The 20,100-nt window shown below is 41.5% G+C and overlaps 1 protein-coding gene across 3 annotated transcripts in view; it reads left to right on the forward strand.

Annotated features, from left to right (window-relative positions):
* The window catches only part of ets1 (v-ets avian erythroblastosis virus E26 oncogene homolog 1), a 40,345-nt gene that overhangs the window by 1,570 nt on the left and 18,675 nt on the right, over positions 1 to 20,100 (forward strand). For 2 of the 3 annotated variants that reach the window (XM_047822325.1, XM_027161477.2), the window contains exons 2-3: positions 840 to 935; positions 4,139 to 4,289. In XM_047822325.1, the coding sequence (XP_047678281.1) occupies positions 867 to 935; positions 4,139 to 4,289 (220 nt within the window). In that variant the 5' untranslated portion in view covers positions 840 to 866. Of the gene's footprint in view, positions 1 to 839; positions 936 to 4,138; positions 4,290 to 15,864; positions 16,159 to 20,100 lie in introns of those variants that run through there. The other variant, XM_027161479.2, reaches the window with a different exon arrangement.

Genomic DNA, 20,100 nt, shown 5'->3' on the forward strand with positions numbered 1-20,100 from the left:
ATCCACACTTTTTTTTTTCTAAACAGTACTGAGCTTTAAAATGTTTTCCTAAAAAAATTAAGCATTCAAAACCACACAAGCCATAACACCTCATACATGAAGAAATACTAAATAAAAGTTAATCAATTTTAAAAATTCTTCAAATTCAAATTCTTTTTTTTTCTTTAATTCTCCGATATCGTTTTTCTCCAATTTGGCCTTAAAAAAATATTAATCCTGGGTATAATAATAATAATTTTAGGGGAAATAATACAAAAACAGCACTACAAATCACAAGAAATAAAAGTCAAAAAATGACAAAGGCAGCAGTACAGAAGCATCACCATCCTTTGGTGTGATTTTGTGTCTGTTCTTCTTTTAGTAAGCTATTATTTTAGAGCTGTTCTGCATTTGAGTGACAGGTGATTAGAAGTCCAGGTTAGCAGAGCATCTGCTGCAGAATTGTGTCTCAGATAAACAAAGACCGCTGACTGATTGATGGACATAGACATGTCAACAGACCCAAGCAGAACAGACAAGTGTTGAATCAATCTTTATTCTTCCTATGAACAAGAACATATGAAACACATCATTTTTTTTCAGTACTTGCTTACAGCTGGGACATACAGTATGTAGTCTTTATTGCACAACCGTCCATAACATGTTTAGAAAATTCTAGGAAAATACGTAACCTATATTGTTTCCGAAACCAATTCAGTGTATCAATATTTAATCTAATCCCATACTGAGGAGGAAGCTGTATTTAATATAATTACTGCTTGCGTCAAGGATGTATATCTGAGATGTCAAATCATTTTACTTTTGTTTTAAGAAGGATATGTGCTCTTCCCCCACTCCAGGCCTGCAGTGCTGCTCCACAGACCACCATGAGTTACTATATGGATCCGGTTTCTTCTTACCAGCTTCATCATCCAGCTGACCATCTGGGTGTGATGGTGAGACACGTCATAAATTAAACCTGTTTGGCCTTAGCAGTGTGTCTCATGCACAAGACACATGCATGGCAGTGTGTTATCACACACCTATTTGTATTTTTCATTATCCTGATGAAAGGGTTAGATTAAGATGTTATTACAAATCATCTAAGTTGAAATAAAGGTGAACCCATGTGCAAGATTCATTTTTTTTTTATTATATTCAGCTGAGCATGAAAGGAAACAATAGCGAATAACTAGTCATGCTACCTTTGGTCAATCTAATATTTTCATTCGTGAGGTGAAATATCACTGATCTGATTGTTCTGAGGTCCTCATATTAAACCAGACTGCTATACTGTGTGTGTCGGATTGTGTGTTACAGCTTGATCTGAGTGTCGAATGGCAGAATGGCAGGGTTCAGAGTCGTGACAGTTGCATCCGATAAATTTAAAGCCACTGGTGACACGTTATCCTCCTTATAAATAAAATGACTGCTGAAAAAAAACATTTAATCCTCAGCAAATATTCAAAGAGAGGTGAAAAAGCAAAACACATTCACTTCTGCAAAAAAAAGAAAAGAAAAAAAAAAGCCTGTCTGTTGTCACACAGGGTCAGCAGGGTTAAGGCAGTTCACGGATCCCACGCTTGCGCTCTGAGAAGCATGAACAGCTGAATGGAAGTTGCGTGATCAAAATGCTCCAGGAACATTTGACCATCAGTATGCGCAGCCTCGACTCGAAAAATCGCTCGATTCGGAGCCCGAACGGGTCACATGCTAATCTGCGGCCGACCCGGTCCACGCATACGGAGCCCAAGCACTCAGCTAATGTGCCCAGACGCTGTGCGTGTCTTTTCAAATTGAGATGAGAGTTTGCAGGTCTCTTGGTATGGTCAGAGGCTACGCTGAGTGTGCCCTCCGTCAGATTCATGAATTTACATGGATTAAAGAAGAAAAGGGAAGCTTTCAGAGCTCTCTGTGCTCACTTTATGAGAGAAAAGACTCAGAACAAGACAGAGAGGGAGAGTTTTTTTCCGTCCAAAAGAATACAAACCGCATACAGGCCTAAAGCTTCTACCGATAAGACATTTTTATTGAAAGACAGCTTTATATGATGAGAGCCATTTTATCCTTAGAAATATGGAAGGAAGCTTTAAATAAGCCCCTAGTTCTATTATTCGCATTAGCGAACTAACAAGAGAAGCAAATACAGTAGCATGATATGAGGATTCGACTGCTGACAATTTTTAGTGCACTACCTCCTCTTTTGACTATCAGCTCATCAGGGCTACTGATTTCACTACTCACTTATCAACATCCTGTCGCCGTACTTTAGAGAACATGGGGAGAGACAGCAATGCTCTTTCTGACTCCAGCATGCCCTCTTCTAACCAATAAATCTTGCCCAAACCTCACTTCCCTTTACAATCCCCCCCATGCACCCTTCCTTTCCACCCACATCTCCTTCCATCCATTTGTCTCCTCTCTGTATGGCTTCAGAGTCTCAGACAGTCTCGTCCTGCTGTCAATCCTGCCAGTACCACAGACTTGTAAAGCTACTACCAGGGCTTAGGCTGATAACAGAGGCTCTGCTTTTGCAGCAGGCTTTATCAGATGGACAGTCGTTCAGACGGTCTGAGCTTCACTCCTCCCTGGAGTCAAGCCTCAGTTCGCTTATCATTCTGGATCCTGTCACTGAGATGGCTTGTCGGAGTTTTGACAAGAAGAACCGGCACTGAATGAGAATGATGGCGGATCCTAAATTAAGACAAACCTTTCACTGAAACTTTTTTGGGAGTTCCTCATACAGAGTACGTTCCCCTGATGACGACGAGGCACAGATCTCGCAGAGGAGACTTAGATTTGGACTGATCTTACGGAGATCACGAAGCGGAGAGCTTTAAGAAGAAGGAAGGAAGAAAGCTTTTAGAAGATTTATAATAGCGAGAAGGCTTTATATCATTGAAAGCACATCATCATCATCATCATCATCATTATGTACACTTACAGAAGGCTACTCTGGAAGCTTACTCATAGCTTACTGAAAGGATTGTTCCTGAAACACAGGAGTGAGTACAGAGATGTTTAAGAGGTCCCTCAGATGTACACGATTGGATCTACTGGTGAAATATTTCCATGTGAATTGAATGGAAAAGGCTTATTTTGCATTATGGTGTCAGTTTGCTACATTTTGTATAGATATTTGATGTAAAATAATCCAGACTGAACATCCCATACATAATCGATATCAGGTCTCCTTTCTCCAAACCAGAAGAACATTGTTTCTAAGAAAAATGCAATCCTTATACAGACAAAAAAAAAAACAACAACAAACAAACCAACAACACAAGTCTAGGCTTATATACTGCATATGAGCTTCTAGTCAACTATCCAAAGCTGATGATTCTTTCATGCCCTACATCCTTTCCCTTTCAGGCAGTTTGCTTTCATTCAAGGTGTACGTAACTCACACGGTCTCCCATAAAACTCCTAAATACTTTGTCTAAATAGTAAATATTGGCACCTCTTGTGCAATTCCTTACAGTTTCACCTTTTGCATGGTCTATGAAATCAAACAAACACCAATGAACAATGCATGTTTGTGCAACATACAGTATATATGTCTTACCATGTGCCTCCGATAACACTTTAAATGGTGGGAATTTCCCAGACTGCAGAGTTCAGATTTGCTATCTGATGTCTTCTGAATATCTTGATTATCTGTGCTGATTTTTTATACAACCAGTGGAGTCAGCAGAGGGCTAAAGCCTCATCTCTCTCTCTCTCTCTCTGTCTCTCTCACACACACACACACACACACGCACACACACACACACGCACGCACGCACGCACGCACACACTGTTTCTAACTTCCCCTTTTGCTGACTGACGTCAGTACCCCTCTGAGATCAAAGACACGTATATGCTGCTTAAACGCAGGAGTTCAACAGAATTTCGAGCTCTTTTTCAGAACACACAGGGGATTTCATAAGTCAAAACTACAGAGTCTTTTTTTTTCTTTACAAGTTACCAGTGCTGCATGTTTGTGAATGAGATTCCCATAACAGCAAAGAAAAACAATGACACATTCAGGTCTTTACGTCTCCGTCAGTCATTCGACTTCATCAGAATTTTCACATTGTTTGTTGTAGTGAAATAAAAGCTTGGCAATCATCAGTGGTTTGTGTGATATTAATGTGTTTGTCTGTCTGCACTCTTGCAGAGACAGACTGGCGGGATGGCGGTGTCTATGGTAACGCCGAGTCAACTCCCTGGGGTGTGCCACCCCCAGCATGCACCTCCTGCCAGGGTTGCATATGCCCATGACATCACGCTGCAGGAAGTACCCAATGGCCCAGATTTCTGCCCCAATGGTAAGCTGTTTAGGGATGGACACTTGACTGGTAGCTGTAACTATTTTTATAAACATTCTTCTTTTTTTAGTTGTTTTTTTATCAGCGCTATCTAATTCACAGCGTTACTCATTTTCTTTTCAAATCTTCATATATACATTCCTAGCTTTAACATTTAAAGTGTTTTATATGAAAAAATCTTTTGAACCGCTGCATATCTGAAGCGATGGCTATGAGATCATTCGAGTCATTCGAAAGCATAGAGCAGCAGATTGTTCATTGCAAACAGAGGCTGTTGTATGAGTGCATGAAATGAATGAGTGCGCGCACACACACACGTACACACACGTACACACACACACACACACACACACACACGCATGTCTCTTGAGTATGAAACAAGAAAGCATCTGGAAAAGGCATCGCTTTGGGGTCAATGTTCATGTCGTCCCCCAGAGAACAGTGCTCTCTCTGCCACAATTGTGTGTGTGTGTGTGTGTGTGTGTGTGTGTGTGTGTGTGTGTGTGTGTGTGTGTGTGTGTGTGTGTGTGTGTGTGTGTGTGTTTCTAAAAAAGAATGTATGGTGTAAGATGAAGAGGAGGGTGTCCACATGCCCAGCATTTTTTTCGGTTATGGCTTTTTTTCGACTGTCGTTTATTTAAAACGGGAACATTCCTCCCAGTGCATTGCCTCTGTTTGACATCACTCTCTTTGCTTTTCACATTGATATATGACAGGGACAATGATTCATGCCATGTTAGCATGTGTGCGTGTGTGAGTGTGTGTGTGTATGCGGGGGTTGCGTTTCGGGCATCTCCTCAGTCACCTCCCGGGCGGGATGCAAGGGCACGAGGGTGCAACAGCGGCCGTCCTTTTCCCAAGCCTCGGGCCTCTGGGGGACCGTGAAGGGATGATGGGATTTGCTGATGTTTGTTGGCGACACACACACTCTCACACACTCACTCACAGCCTGCAGTACTTTCAGTGTATGATCACTGACAGTATCACTTCAGTTATAAAAAAAAACCTTTCTCTCTAGTGCAACGCATGAGAGAACCCGATGTTCCCTGAAGTGTTCAGTTTAATAAAGTGTCAGATTGCACAACACACCAAAACAAATCCAAAGTTTTCCAACAATTCTGAACATACGGGATGTCTTTTTTAATTATATATTTGTTTATTATCAGTTTTATTAAAGCAACAGCATCAGCTTATTTATAGTTTGACAAATATTTCTCAGAAAAGCTTTTAAAAAAATCAGCTACTCAGTGCTGCTACTGGATCTTAATCTAAAACCCTTCCTGCTTCCCATTTGGGAATCAGTCCCAGGAAAATACTGGTTATGAGACAGAAATACACCCTGCACTCGATGGCAGTTCATCACTGGGTTTCATGCACAGAAACTTTAGGATCACCAAATCTACCTTTCAGAAATTTTGGGTGCTTAGAGGAAACCAGAGCACTTGCTGGGAGAACATGGGGAAACTCCACACAAACAGTTGACAACCTGAGCTCAGGATCGTACCAGGGACTTGGTGAGATCTAATCTCGTGTTAAAATCTTTAAAGCATGCAGAACTCCTACACGTTGTCAAACCGTTATACCTAGCGACACTTTTCATTTACATGCCAGTTGTTCAGTTGAGTCTGATGCAGCGCTGCTTAGTAAAGCCAAAATCGAGAAATGAATGGATGTAAGACACTATGTAAGACAAGTAACCTCAAAACAGGTTCACGTGCTTTCAGCCAGACCACCAAAACCAGAAACCGTTGGCTCACTGCAGTTGCTGTTATTCAAACTGAAACAGCGTGACCCTGGCTGTTACAGAGCAACCACGAGCAGGACCAATTGCACTCACTGACTCCCAGAGACCTCAATAACCACTGGTAAGCCAGAGTTAAATTATAACCTCTGAGCTAATAATTCAAACATAATTATAAAGCTTAAGGAAAATGATGCAGAAGTGCACTTGCACAGGGCTTAATAGTTAATGACTCAATAGCTGTTACTCAATTCTCTGCTACATAACTGTTTAATTTACTGTTTCGTTTTATGGCCCAAAAATCTGAAAACATCTGAGAAGTACTTTTATTTTGCATGCTAATGTGATATATACATATATAAAAAAGTCTATTTCTATTACAAATCATATTATCAATGACTTGATCGACGGAAACCACGTGAGAAACATTTCCATGGGTTTCAGAATTAGTATTTGTGAACATTCGCTCTTTCACTGGACTGAAGCTGACATGGACTCTGCAAGTTTAGATAAAACCTAATGATCTGTTTTAGATCAAATCCACTGGAGTGTCGTCTGAACACACGGCACTTCAGCGGAAGGGATAAGAGATAATCAAAGATAATCTGACCATTTTTTACGAACGACAACGGCCGCTATCACAAAAAAGTGTCCTGGAAAGTACCGAATATAGATTATCGATAATTTAATATATATTACGTAGTCCTCTGTTTATTTTACTTTTTTAAAAGTTCAGTTTGAAAATGAAACAAAACCCCAACCTTTTAATATCCTCTCATATCTTTATATACTTTAATTTGTTTTCAGTAGAAGGTTTTTTTTTTTCTTATGAGAAAACAGGTTCTCCACCTGCTTCTTGCTTCTCTTGACCTCCTTCATCAGAGCCTTTGAACGAGTCCAGCTTAGAGCATTCCTTCCTTTGAAATGGTTCGCATGTATGAAGTTCATATTTCTGTAATTAATCCTTGCCATATTTCTGAGAGAAACGTGAAAGCCAAATATTTTTCCGCTCACATAAAGTGGATAATTAGAGCGGGCAGTCCAGTTGGAAATCGCTATAACGATACTGGAAACACGGTCGGTCGGTCGGTCGGTCGGCTTCCCTTCGTTTTCCAGGTGTGTTGTGAAACGCACACCGTTGGTGTGTATGAGTGCATGCTGTGAGCTGATGGCTGCCTGCTGGTGCTGCAGGTGTGTGCAGTTAAACCAGATCATGGACTATAAACTGCTCTCCTGTGACACGTGTGAGCTATATGGGAAATATGAAACGTTCCACTTTGTTCTGCATTGTGTCATACTTTTTATCCTGTTTGTACAGAACGTGTGTGTTTTATCACGGTGTAGATAAGAGATACAGAATAAGTATGATTCATCTACAGTATAGTACGGAGCTTTGGAGTGTCTTTGGATGTCTCCTTTCTGTCTACGCCATATGTAAAGGATGTGCTGGGCTGGAAACATACATTACTTGTCACACACATTACTTCCTGACATGCTCCATGCCACGGTCATGTTTACACCAAACCTCCTATCCATTTCTCTTACACGCTAAACACACGCTCACGTACTATCTCAGAAATAGCACTGCACAGGCTCACAAGTTGTACAGTACAGATGTGCACCATCTTCACTGGTTTTATCACCTCGGGTGCAACTACAGGCTCGAGCGCTGTTCAGAAGTTATGCGGTGTTGAGTCAGACAAAAAAAACAAAAAAAAAAAAACAGAGGCATGTCTTAATTACGTGCGATTCTGTCCAGCTTGAGAAAGCAGTATGAAGTAAGACCAGTGCAACAGTTTGATGTAGGTACAATAGATCAAGCTGAGTTGTAGATTTTGGACTGTGTATTAACTCCAAAAACTAATAGAATATGGGCATTAAATAGTGATGAAACATAACAGCACACAATTTCTTGACCTCAATTTAGATTTCAGTCCTCATTCATTTACAGTATTTGGCAGATTACAGCTTATCCAGAGTGACTTATTTAGAGTGATCTCATTTATACAGCTGTGTAAATAAGGGCCTTGCTCAGGGGCCCAGAAGTGGCAGCTTGGTGGTCTTGGGATCCAACTCATAACCTTCTGACCAATATTCCAACACCTAGTATCCATTGCACTACCACATCCCTATGTACCCATTCAGTACTTCAGTGATTGATGTGATAATTACAATCAGGGCTATTCAGTATATATCTGGCAACCTCATAAAGCTGGTTGAAAATCCGAATGGGCCGCACAGAAAATCCATTTAAGCACTTGTATAAAGCGACTCTGAATACAGAGAATTTGCCACATAAATAGTCACGTGAGTTTTGAACTTTTGCAGATCGCTGACTATAAATATGACCAGAAAATTGTAAAGGTGCTCATTAATATTAATCAGTTCTACTGTTCATGCTATAGAGATGCCCCTGGGGGTGTGTTAGATTCTGTAATATATAGTACAGAAGAGTTTCAACCATTGACTCACATCATCATCATCATCATCATCATCATCATCATCATCATCATCATCATCATCACAGCTGGAGTCTTTTTTCAGTAAGTGTACTTTTATTTGATTTAGGATTTCAGCTACTAATGCATTCTCTCTCTCTCTCTCTCTCTCTCTCTCTCTCTCTCTCTCTCTCTCTCTCTCTCTCTCTCTCTCACACACACACACACACACACACACACACACACACACACACACACATACAAGCGAATCTTGTACATGTGTGTCTGTAACTTGAAAACTTGTGAAACTGGGAATCCTACAGTCTGTATGTGTGCTCCTGTGTCTGTGTAAATCTCAGTGTTAATGAGCGCACTAGTATTATAAACACTTTCACACTCTCATCAATTAAAGTGACACATGTTGGGTTCGCTTTTTCTACAAGAGCTCAGTGTGAAAACATCATCCCGGCTACACACACCAGCAGCAGATGCGTATACTTTTGGAAGCACTAACATCCACTGGGCCCAGGCCCGAGCTCAGCAGCTGTGTTTGGGCACCCTGGGACCAGTCGCCTGGGTTTCCCGAGATGTGATTTGACAGCTGGACAGTACAGGAGAAGACAAATTGCACATTACGTGGCTGATAGGGAAGAGTGTGCTTGTGTGTTTCTATAAGTGCATGCGTGGGTGCGTGTGTTTGGAGGAGTGGGATGTAGGTTTCTCTGACAAGGGGCACGTCCTCGTGAGTGAAGGCCCTTTTTTTGGGCTTAAAGTAAACAGGCGGCCGGCGGGGGTCTGGGGGTTATGGGAAAAGAGGAAACAGTGATGCTAATCAGCCCTGCACACACTTCCCTCCACTATAAACCTAAAAAACAAGCGAGAGAGAGAGAGAGAGAGAGAGAGAGAGAGAGAGAGAGAGAGAGAGAGAGAGAGAGAGAGAGAGAGAGAGATGAGAACAAACAGGTAAACAAAACAGAAGACAGAACTTCTAACCAGTATTCTAATACTACTACTAATTTATTATTATTATTATTATTATTATTATTATTATTATTATTATTATTATTATTATTATACTAGTAGTAGGAGCACACTGAGAACATTCTCTCTCTCTCTCTTTCTGTCTCTCTCTCTCTTTCTCTGTCTCTCTTTCTCTGTTTCTCTCTCTCTTTCTCTGTTTCTCTCTCTCTTTCTCTGTCTCTCTCTCTCTTTCTCTGTCTCCCTCTTTCTCTGTTTCTCTCTCTCTTTCTCTGTCTCTCTCTCTTTCTCTGTTTCTCTCTCTCTCTCTTTCTCTGTCTCCCTCTCTTCAATATTTTATGCGTAAACATGAAACCTTTGCTTACGCTGTTATATGCGAGACATGCAAAATGTCTCTAGCTAATAATCCAGAATAAACATACAGAGTCGGACACCATGAACTGCAAAGACATTTGAATGTAGAAAAAATTCAAATATAGAAAAATGCATCAAATATCTCATTGTATAATTATTATCTAAGATCTATAAGCTAGTTTGTAGACATTTACCAAATTCCTAGGATTTCCTGTCAATATTAATATAAAATGATAGTAACAAATATTAATTGTATCTAGATGTAGGGAGTGGAAATCTTTTATCTCTACCTGTGAACGGCCATTTCACCATCCGGATCCTTCTGTCAGGTCTCAATGCCAAATCAATACCCATTCACAGGGAATTCACATCATCATGACTGTCATGTCGGGTTACTGAAGGTTAAGTACAAGAGCACAACAAATTGCCTTCGACAAGACTTTCAGCTTCAGGCAGAAGAGTCTGTGCATTGTTAATTCAGTGTAACTATGTTTATTCAAAGCAGCACATACTGGATCTTGCATAAAGAACTGTTTTGGAATGTTTTAGCTAGATCGCTCAATGTAAGCTGGGGCTGAATGGTGCTTAATGCTGGTTCAGCTACGTGTAGCTAGCCGCTACGTCCAGCTGAACAGTCTTAAAACTAATGTGCTGATAACAAAGCTGTCATTTCTTGGTGCTAAAAGATACGCGTTCGGATGGTCAAGGAGTCTAAAATGACCAAATACAAGGATAATTATCCACAAACTGCCTATTGTCTCTTTAGAAAAAAAAAGAACTGGCTAATGATACACATTCCACAGGGACTATAAATAAACATGGTGTGTGGAGACTTAGTGTTTTAAGGTGTTGGGCTACTGATTGGAAGCTTGTGAGTTTGAATCCCTGATCCACCAAGCTGCCAATGCTGGGCCCCTGAGCAAGACCCTTAACCCTCAATTGCTTTAAATGAGATTAAAGGTGAGTTGCCCTGGATAAGGGCATACATCTCATATACTTTCTCATAGTCTTACTTTCAATGTGTTTTCTGTTGATAACATATAATTTTTGCAATGTGGCCAGATATCTAATGACGAAATTTTACCTTCCTCTTCGAATCTATTTCATCACTTGAAATCTTGCAGTGTGTTGATTAATGGTGAAACACGTTGCACTTCATTATATACATGGAAGGGGAAACTAATCTAACACAGAATTAGAATTAATCACAGGAATGACTCATATGTTGGCACAGCACAGGGAGGAAGAGCGATATAATATCATCTCAGATATTCTCAGATCTCATGGGGGGTGTCCTGTGTCAGTTTATTGTGTGTGTGTGTTTGTGTGTGTGTATGCATTCCTGCATTCTATGAAAAATTCATAATGATCCCGGCCTTCTGACCTGACAGATCAATGGCCTGAAGATCAGCAGTATCAAGGACAGGGTGAACTATTAAAGAAAGCAATTGGTCCATCTGTGTGTTTTGTGTGCGTTAAAAAGAAAGGTCTGTGAGGTAGGACTGAGTACTGTAGGTAAGATTACAGTCGGAAAGAAACACAGAGGTATGTATATCTGATGCCCAGTGTAGCTGGAGAGGAGGGGGAGAAAAATGGAGGAGGGGAAGAAGTTGAGGAGGAGGAGGAGGGGGGGGGGGAGGAGGGGTGTAATTTAATTAGTTCCACAATGGGGTGAATGGGCAGACACATGGCTGAGCTAATGGAGGAGTGAGATGTGCTTTTTAGCAGTGCTAATTGTTCTGAAAGAGCTGGGCCTTTCTTCAGACAGCCTGTTCCTCTGTGATGAAACCAGCAGGAGGGGGGATCTGTTCAAGAATTACCCCTGCCTCCCTCCACATATGCCCCCTTAAAAGCTCTCCACCAGCCTTAGGGTCTTCTGTCCGATGTGAGCAGGAATGCTGAGGCCGGTGGTTTCTTTAAAATGGAAAACATGGTTTCAGGCTAGAAGAATGAATACAACTGTAATTCCCATGGGGCTATGACATAGAGGATTATGTAGAACAGCTACACTTAGTTATGACTGAAGCTGGTTTATTAGTTATTATAACTAACTGACTGCTCAGTTTATATATTAAACAGCGGGCAATCAAGCCAGATAGACTAATATGCTTCTTACAGGAAGTTGTACATTTGATAACCCAAACCAATGGTTCTGAAAGTGGGATCCTGGGACCCCCAGGAGTTTGGAAAGTTAAGGTTACATCGGAACCCATCATTATCAATTTAAATTTATTATTGAGATCTTATAATAGCTTGTTAGCCTCGTTTCAATTGAATGGGTTTAATCCAAACCTCAATAATACATGAATAATATCAACTTGGAACTCAAGGTCTGTTGATGGAAAGAAAGAAATGTCAGTCAGGCTACAACATGTTTTTCGTCTGAGGAAAATATCCCTTGCTATTGAATCTATCATTTTATTTAGAAGTTTGGTGGTCCATATTTATGTAACGTGTGTAATATTTGAATGCATGGACTATATGAATTCATTTCTTTAGAGTAACCATGAATATTTCCCACATTCCCATATCGTGCCATACTTTTACACACCAAACATTACTGATGGATCTTTCATATCATTGTTTTTAAGTGTATGCATTCCTACAGTACATGTTATGAAACATCCTTAATGAAACAACCAGCTGTAAAAGTTTTTGCATCCTAGATTGGGTAATTAATCATCTATAATATGTTCACGTATGCTGAGCTGCTCACTTGTTCCTGTGTTACACAATGACATTTCACTTCTGAATTTCATTACTCAGAAACCATGACAACAGCACTCTTAGCATGAAAAAGGTAGACTTCAAAGCCTCCTAGTTATATGTGTCGGGACTATGTGCCTCAGCTGCTTCTGAATTTAGCCCAGATTACAGGCACTCTGATTAGCATGTGCTAAAGGGGCTAGCGTGTGGCACTTCCTCTCTGTTCAACTAATTCCCACACAACTAAGGGCTGCTCGGAGGCAGAGCACATGCTTTCCGTAACATCAAGCTCTTTTTTCCACGGCCGTATCGAAGCAACAGCTTTGTTTTGGGGAGTCAACAAGCTCTGGAGTTATAGTCGCAGTCCAGCTTGGGAAGGAAGAATGAATTTTTGGATTTCGTGAATTAAACTCAGCATATCCTCATGCATGTGGCAAGTGTATTAGTGAGATCAGGAACTCTCTTGCACAACAACGATGGGATTTCCCAGATCCTTCCATGGTTGGGATTCTCCAAAGGCCAAAATAATCATGAATATGATCGTGTAATTATGGTGATGACAGTTGTACTGATGATGACTGATGACAAAAATGGACCAGTAACGGTTCTTTTCTTTCCTCATCTTTCTGGCATGAAAACATTTTTTAAAAAATCTTATCCCACTTTACAACTTTTCAGAGTGTATTTGACACCACATTTGAGCATAAGTGGCCCTCTGTCATTAGTTCTAACTCAGTTAAATCTATGGACACAGCTATAGAATCTAGCAGGCTTTTTTCAGCATTGATGTGCAATTGCTCAGTAAGCACTCCCATTATAGCATCAAAGCAACATGAAGAAATGACAGACTTCGCGTAGACACCCTCCCTACCCCCATCTCTACATTTTCCTATAAAGAGAAAAATGCCACTCAGCAAGCCCTCTCTATGATATTAGTCAGCAACCCCATTAGTCTTAATGGCTGCCCCTGGGCATTGAGAAGCCTGGCCTGTGCTTTTAAGGACTATACAAGGCGCTCATTAAGGCTAAAACAAAGAGGGCTAGTGAGACAAGGAAGGAGGGGATGACTGAATGTGGGAGTGACTGAACAGCGTAGGGGGAATGAGAGATCTCCTCCTACTTTTATTATCCTCTGTAATCCCTCAGGTCTGCCAGGATCTTGTGAGGCTTTGGCCACAGAAGCCCCCAAGAAGATCCAAAAGTTTCCACCACCTCTCATATCTGTCAGCTGAAACAGTATCCAGACAGGCTAATGGCTAGTGTGCAAGGTATCGCTGTTTAAAAATCTATAGCTGATCAATAACTCCGGCTCCCAGCTCTCTCAAATCCATTTGGAGGCAGGTGGTATGGCCAAACCTGCTGCTCAAAAAGACCAGCTAGTATTGACTGGGCTAACAGGGTTATTCTGAATACGCAAGCCCAGACAGGCCAAGTGCTATATCTCGACACGTTCCCTTTTCTAAAAAAAGCCCTTTGATTAAAATGAAAGAAAAGATTGTTTTGTCCTGGTTCATTTTTGAGAACATTTCTTCCAAAATGGGTGAATGCTTTTGACAAGCCCTCTCACAGTTGCCAAGGCCATTGGGTTCCACTTGGGGACACAAGCTGATCAGCACATGACAATTGTAATGACAATCTGTTGCCATGACAGCTAATTAAGTTAATGCAAACAGAGACTCTCTCTCTCTCTCTCTCTCTCTCTCTCTCTCTCTCTCTCTCTCTCTCGCTCTCTCTCTCGCTCTCTGCTCACTGTCTTTCTGTCTCTCAATTTCTCTCGGTTTAAAAAAAAAGCCAATGAACACTCATGTTTCATCTTGCTTGTTGTCAAGCTGAAGCTGCCTGCAATATTCCATTGTAGATAATCTGAACAAAGCAGGCTGCTTTGTATATATACGCTTCAGTACCCTGTAGAATCAGTGTTTGTACTTAGCCACTACATTCTCTGGCCACTTAACATCCACACTGTGGAAATCCTAGCAAAATGAGGCACACAGTAAGAGTTAAGAGTCAGTCATTGCAGGCTCTGTGTACAGGGATATGGATGTGGTGAGAGGATCCTCGGTAAAATGCCCCATTTGGGTTTTTATTGATCCACTCAAGGTGGGCAGGAAATACTCTGAGGTGTTTATAGGATTTGGCCAGTCTTACAAGGGCACTCGTTCCCATCACACACTAACACACACTCACTGAGACCTGGCTGGTTGAACAGGATTTACTGATTCATTTCAGACATGCTTCTGCCCTTTAATCTGCTGTATATTTAGTTCAGAGTGAAAGGCGAAGTCAAGACCTGGCATGGTTTACTTGTTCTTTCTTTCATAGATTGTAATATAAGGCCAGAAGATAAAGAAGAGACAGAAGATAAACAATGCCCTTTGTGTGTCTAGCTTGTCACTGGATACCACTAGGACCTTTCTTCGTGAAATTGACCTGTTCACCAAGTTCATTTTGAACCTCAGTTTGCACTGTCTGACGTCGCTAGATAATCTCATTAGAAGATATTTAAATCGTTTGGATTGTGGCATAGTAGACATGGGTAGTTAGATCTCCAGAAGGAAGATTGTTTACTACTAGGATTTTATAGTTTCAGTTTAGGTCGGCCAAGTACGTCAAAGCGGTAGACCGTCTTTGTAATTACTTAAAGGTTGTGTTATATTCTCAGATATCTGGTTAACAGAGGAAATCCAAAAACCTCCATTAGGTTTTACATCCTCATCAACAACCCTCATAACAAGTAATAACATTGACGTTAAGAATGATATCACAAATTGTGCAACGGATTGCATAACACTTTTTTGTTGTCTTGAGAGATTGCTCAAAGTTACTCACGGTGAGTTTGTACAAGTTGTGACTTCTGTTTCTTGTGAAATCTGCCAGCATCTGACGGAACGTGAAATAACGGAGCAGGATGAAACCTACTTCACATTACTTTTCTATTTCCAGCATTTGGAAGACGCCATTATCCAGAGCGACTTACATTATCTCATTTTATACAACTGAGGGTTAATGGCCTTGCACAGGGGCCCAAAAGTGGCAGCCTGGTGGATGTGGGATTCGAACCCCACAACCTTTGGTATCCCGACAACACTAGGCTACCACATGCCCACTTCACTGTACTATTCAACTCAATAATGGGGGGGGGGGGGGAGGAGGGGGGATGAGGGGGGGGATGAGGGGGGGGGACAAACCTTAAAAACGACTAGAACTAAATGCTAGAAAAAGAGATGTAATGAAATTCTCGTATAAAGGTATGAACAGTGTGAAGGGAAGAGTGAATCAGCTATGACGCCGCCCATTCACACAGTGACGCCCAGAGAGGGAGAGAGAGAACGAGAGAGAGAGAGAGAGAGAGAGAGAGAGAGAGAGAAGAAGGAGAGAGGGGATAGAGAGAGAGAGTGAGTGAGTGAGTGAGTGAGTGAGTGAGGAAGGGAGAGAAAGAGAAGTTCGCGCTCGAGACATAGGATATAGTTGGGATAAAAAAATAGAGAGCGAGAAAATCCAAACAAAAGAGAAGGTTTTTTTTTACCCCAGTAAGCAGAAAATAACGGGATTTAAACGTGAGCTGTAAGCGCACGCGCTGAACGCGAGACCATGACGGCTGCCGTGGAAATGACGCCAACGTTAACTATAATAAAATCCGAAAAAACAGACGGTAAGTAAACGATTCATTTTATTATCCAGTTCTCTGTTTTAGGTAAACTTTCTTTTGTTGTTTTTTTGGCTTGTACCGCGCGCTTAAACCGGCGTTGGAGCTCGCGAGTTTTTAACACGCAAAGCGCTCGCGCTCATGCACAGGCGATGCGCAGTACAGCGCGCGCGCGCCAGATGCGCCTATCAATTATTTATTAAGCTTTGAGTTCTGTGGAGCTGCGTGCAGTGTGTGGGAGCTAACAAGACACGAGAAAGCATTCTCCCTCATCAAAGTGATTGTAATAGCTGCTGAAATGGAAATGTTTCAATAAAGTTGCATGCTTTATTTTGCAAGAACATAATAGATGCATGCAGATATTTCCCTCCTCGAGGGAAACCAGTTAAAAAAACAAAACAAACAAAAAACAGACACACTTTCCTAAAGATGCATGTCTTCATTATTACTCTCATCCAGTGTTTCTATAAGGAAACTTTCCTTCTTGCTCATGCATTAACCGGTGCTGAGCAAGCTACTTGTCATGATGCTGCCAGTTTGTGTCATGCCAGTGTCTCATGCCAGCTAAAGGGCGAGGCTCATAGTCACATACATGACCAGTGCAAATTGGAAAGTTGCAGAAGGGTAGTCTGCGTTTATTATTAGTCTGCATTATTTACTAGTCTGCGTTTATTATCTTTAAAGCAAGCTGATGTTTAGAAACAGAAATGATCAGTTAGTGCATGCAACTTTTTTAAATTCTGTACTGCAGTCTGTATTTATGAAGAAGCTGTATTCCATTTATGTTGCCATCATGAGATCAGCTTTCATAAAGGCAGACATTATGGCTACATTCTTGCACTCTGTCATCGTGCATGTCCGAGAAGAAACGTCTGTCGTTTCTCATGCCAACGCTAAAAGATTTGCTTGTCATGATGCTGTTTCATCACCTGTCCATGCCAGCCAAAGTGTGAGGTGCAAGATCAGGGCTGCATGCTTGACCATGATGGAGAGAGGAAGAGGGACTCAGTCAGGGAAAGCACATGAGGTGCGGCTTGAGCAGTCAGCATTATAATCCTCCCCCTCACACTCCTGACAAGACACTCCTGAAACTTGGACTGAGGTGATGATTGTGCAGGATAGTTAATGCTCAGAGAGAGGGAGTGAGTGCCCTGACCGAATATAGCCATGCTGTACACCCGTCCAATGCACTTTCCTAACCTGACCCTGTTTGTGCTCGGTCAGCAGAGCAGAGCGAGTTCAGTGGCCGCTGGTTTCCCTGAGCGAAAAAGCTGACTGTTGTTATAACATCTGTGCATGCTGCTTACTCTGTCGATCATACACACCGCAGCAGCTGTGTGTACATCATGGAAAAATGTTATTCGCACCATAAGTGTCAAACTGAAAACTGACTGCACTCTGTGGTGTGTGTTTGTGTGTGAGAGATATGAATCACTACAACATGAACACAAAAACCAGGCGTGATCTTACCGTTTTGCATGTACACACACAAGCAATGCTTCCATATACACAAACCTTATCAGTGCACATGGAAAAACACTAGTAAGAAATGCTGAAAGTTGCATATGATTTGCCAAAACACTGTGGTTGTATCTTGCAAAACCATTTCACAACTCCAGCCCCTTGCTTGGAAGGAGTCCTGTGTTAGCAATCTGGTTTGACAAAGACATAAAATCCAGCATAGTTCTTACTGTAATCTTGTGCCTTCACATTTTCTATGTGTTATTTTTTTGGGGAAATAAAACCCCAAAGCTGTGCATGTGTAATAGTGAAGACAAGCTCACATGGAGTCCGGACACACAGGAAAGAGGACAGGATAAAGTAGTGGTGAACTTTTCATAAATGTGCTTATTATTGCTTATTATTTGCACTAGAATATAATTCAACATGCTCATAAAACTAGTCATGGATCAAAAATGCTCGAGTTTTTGTACTTTTTTGAAGCGTTTTCAACTCACTAAAATTGTTTTAAAATAATGGCTAAATAAAGCTAAAGGTAAAGAGGTAAAGAGTATCACAAAAGTAGCATAGAGTTCATCTTGGATCTGATTAACTCCAGACAAATGGAGGAAGAGCAGACAATGGAGTCTCCAAATAATGTGATGACCTCGACAAGCCCATTTAGCTTCTCAAATAGACTCGAGTTAATATGATTGTGTTTGCACATTCACATCTTGTTAGCTAAAAACAATACAGGGCTATACATAAAGTCTTTTCTTCTTCTTCTTCTTTTTTTTCTGATGACTAGCCCTGACAAAAGCTATACAAATACAAGTGTGACTTCTACAACATGAAGCCAGTGTCAAGCAGACCCAAACGTGAACCATATGCTTTGCTTAGCTCTGATCTGGAAAAGGCGCCTCGATCCGTTTCAAGCCGGGCTTGTTTAAAATAGCTATCGCTCCCACCAGCATGACGGCTCGGCAAACAAAACAATATCAAACGTCCGAGCGTACAGAAAGGGCCGAGATGCGCGCTCATAACTTGTGGTGTCGAAGCGCTTGACGACAGGGTTGCTGCTTTCATCTCTGACCAAAGAGTACTTAGCACAGCCAAGTGGGTCAGCAACAACATGAGAGAAAGCCAGAGGTCACATCCCACCCACTTGTTTTCAGGCCACAGAAAGAAGTAGCTCTTGATGAGGGTGCTGCTTGCTTTCTATTTCTCTTTCTCTTTCTTCTTTCGTTCTCTTTTTTCTTAGCTGGAAACCAGGCGTCAGTGAGTGATAGGAATGTGTAAGGGTTGGGTGGGTCGCTCGCTGCCTTCTTTTATCTGATTAAGACGTTGCTTCATCATCTCAAATTATGCTTCATCACACACACACACACACACACACACACACACACACACACACACACACACACACACACACACACACACACACACACACACACACACACACACACACACACACACACACTTCATGTAGCCTCAGGACCACACTGTCCTTGCTAACGGGATATCTTCTGTATCCATTATAACACAGGTGTCTGTTGTATTTTAGCTGTGATGTTTTCTGTGTGTCGTAAAAGATCCAGCCTGAGGTGTTTCTCCTTGAGGTCTTGCTCTGTCAGACACTGGGCATGCCAAGCAGCCTGGCAGCTGTACAAACATGAGGCTTGGTGATCGGTGCTCATATGATGTGGGTTGCTGGTAAAGCAAAACAAATGACTAGGCCTTGGCTCATTTTTCGCAGGCCTCTGAATGTTTTACAAGTCAGAATGAATGTGTGTGTTTTAATGAGAGGTGTGAGGCATGCCAGAGCTCGGAGTATCTGAGCTTGCTCATGTGGGATTCCTGTAAGCAAATTTACCTCATTTGTGGCTAGAAAGCAGAATTTCTGCTGTAGAACACTTTATATTTAGGGAATGAGGGTGCTGAGAATTGACGAATCTTTCTTAAGGATGTGTTTGATGAAACGAATCACGCACAGCTTCATAGCATGTCGGTGAAATGACTCGGTATTGGTAGAACGCGCCAGTTAAAAGCCTCCCCTTTCAGAGTGTCTGTCTTGTGACCACACATAGTTATTGTTCCCTTTAACATGTAGTCATCAAAGCACTATGGGGAGCATTTACCTTCAGGAACAACTGTGTGCTAAATAGTAAGCATGTGTGAGGGCAGACGTTACCGTCAGTGACTGTTTTAAAATCTTTTTGCTTTCGTCATCGCATTTTGGATCAGGCGCTAGTAAGAAGGACGTACTCGGTTTGAGTTGTAGCAGACCTGACCCTTTTTTAGTCTTCCAAACGGCAAGCTCGGGCTACACGGCTCCACACAAGACCAAAACAAAAACAAAAGAAACAGCGTGTCCTCGAGTAGGGAAGAACAATCCAGCCAGATTTTTTTCCCCTTTCGCAACATCTCACTTCTACTCCTGATCTGTCTTGCTTTCCCCATTCATCTTTTTTTCCCCTCCCTCTGTGGACCACATGCTCCTTTATTTTT

This window comes from Tachysurus fulvidraco, chromosome 13, assembly GCF_022655615.1.
Source record: "Tachysurus fulvidraco isolate hzauxx_2018 chromosome 13, HZAU_PFXX_2.0, whole genome shotgun sequence".
NCBI lineage: Eukaryota > Metazoa > Chordata > Actinopteri > Siluriformes > Bagridae > Tachysurus > Tachysurus fulvidraco.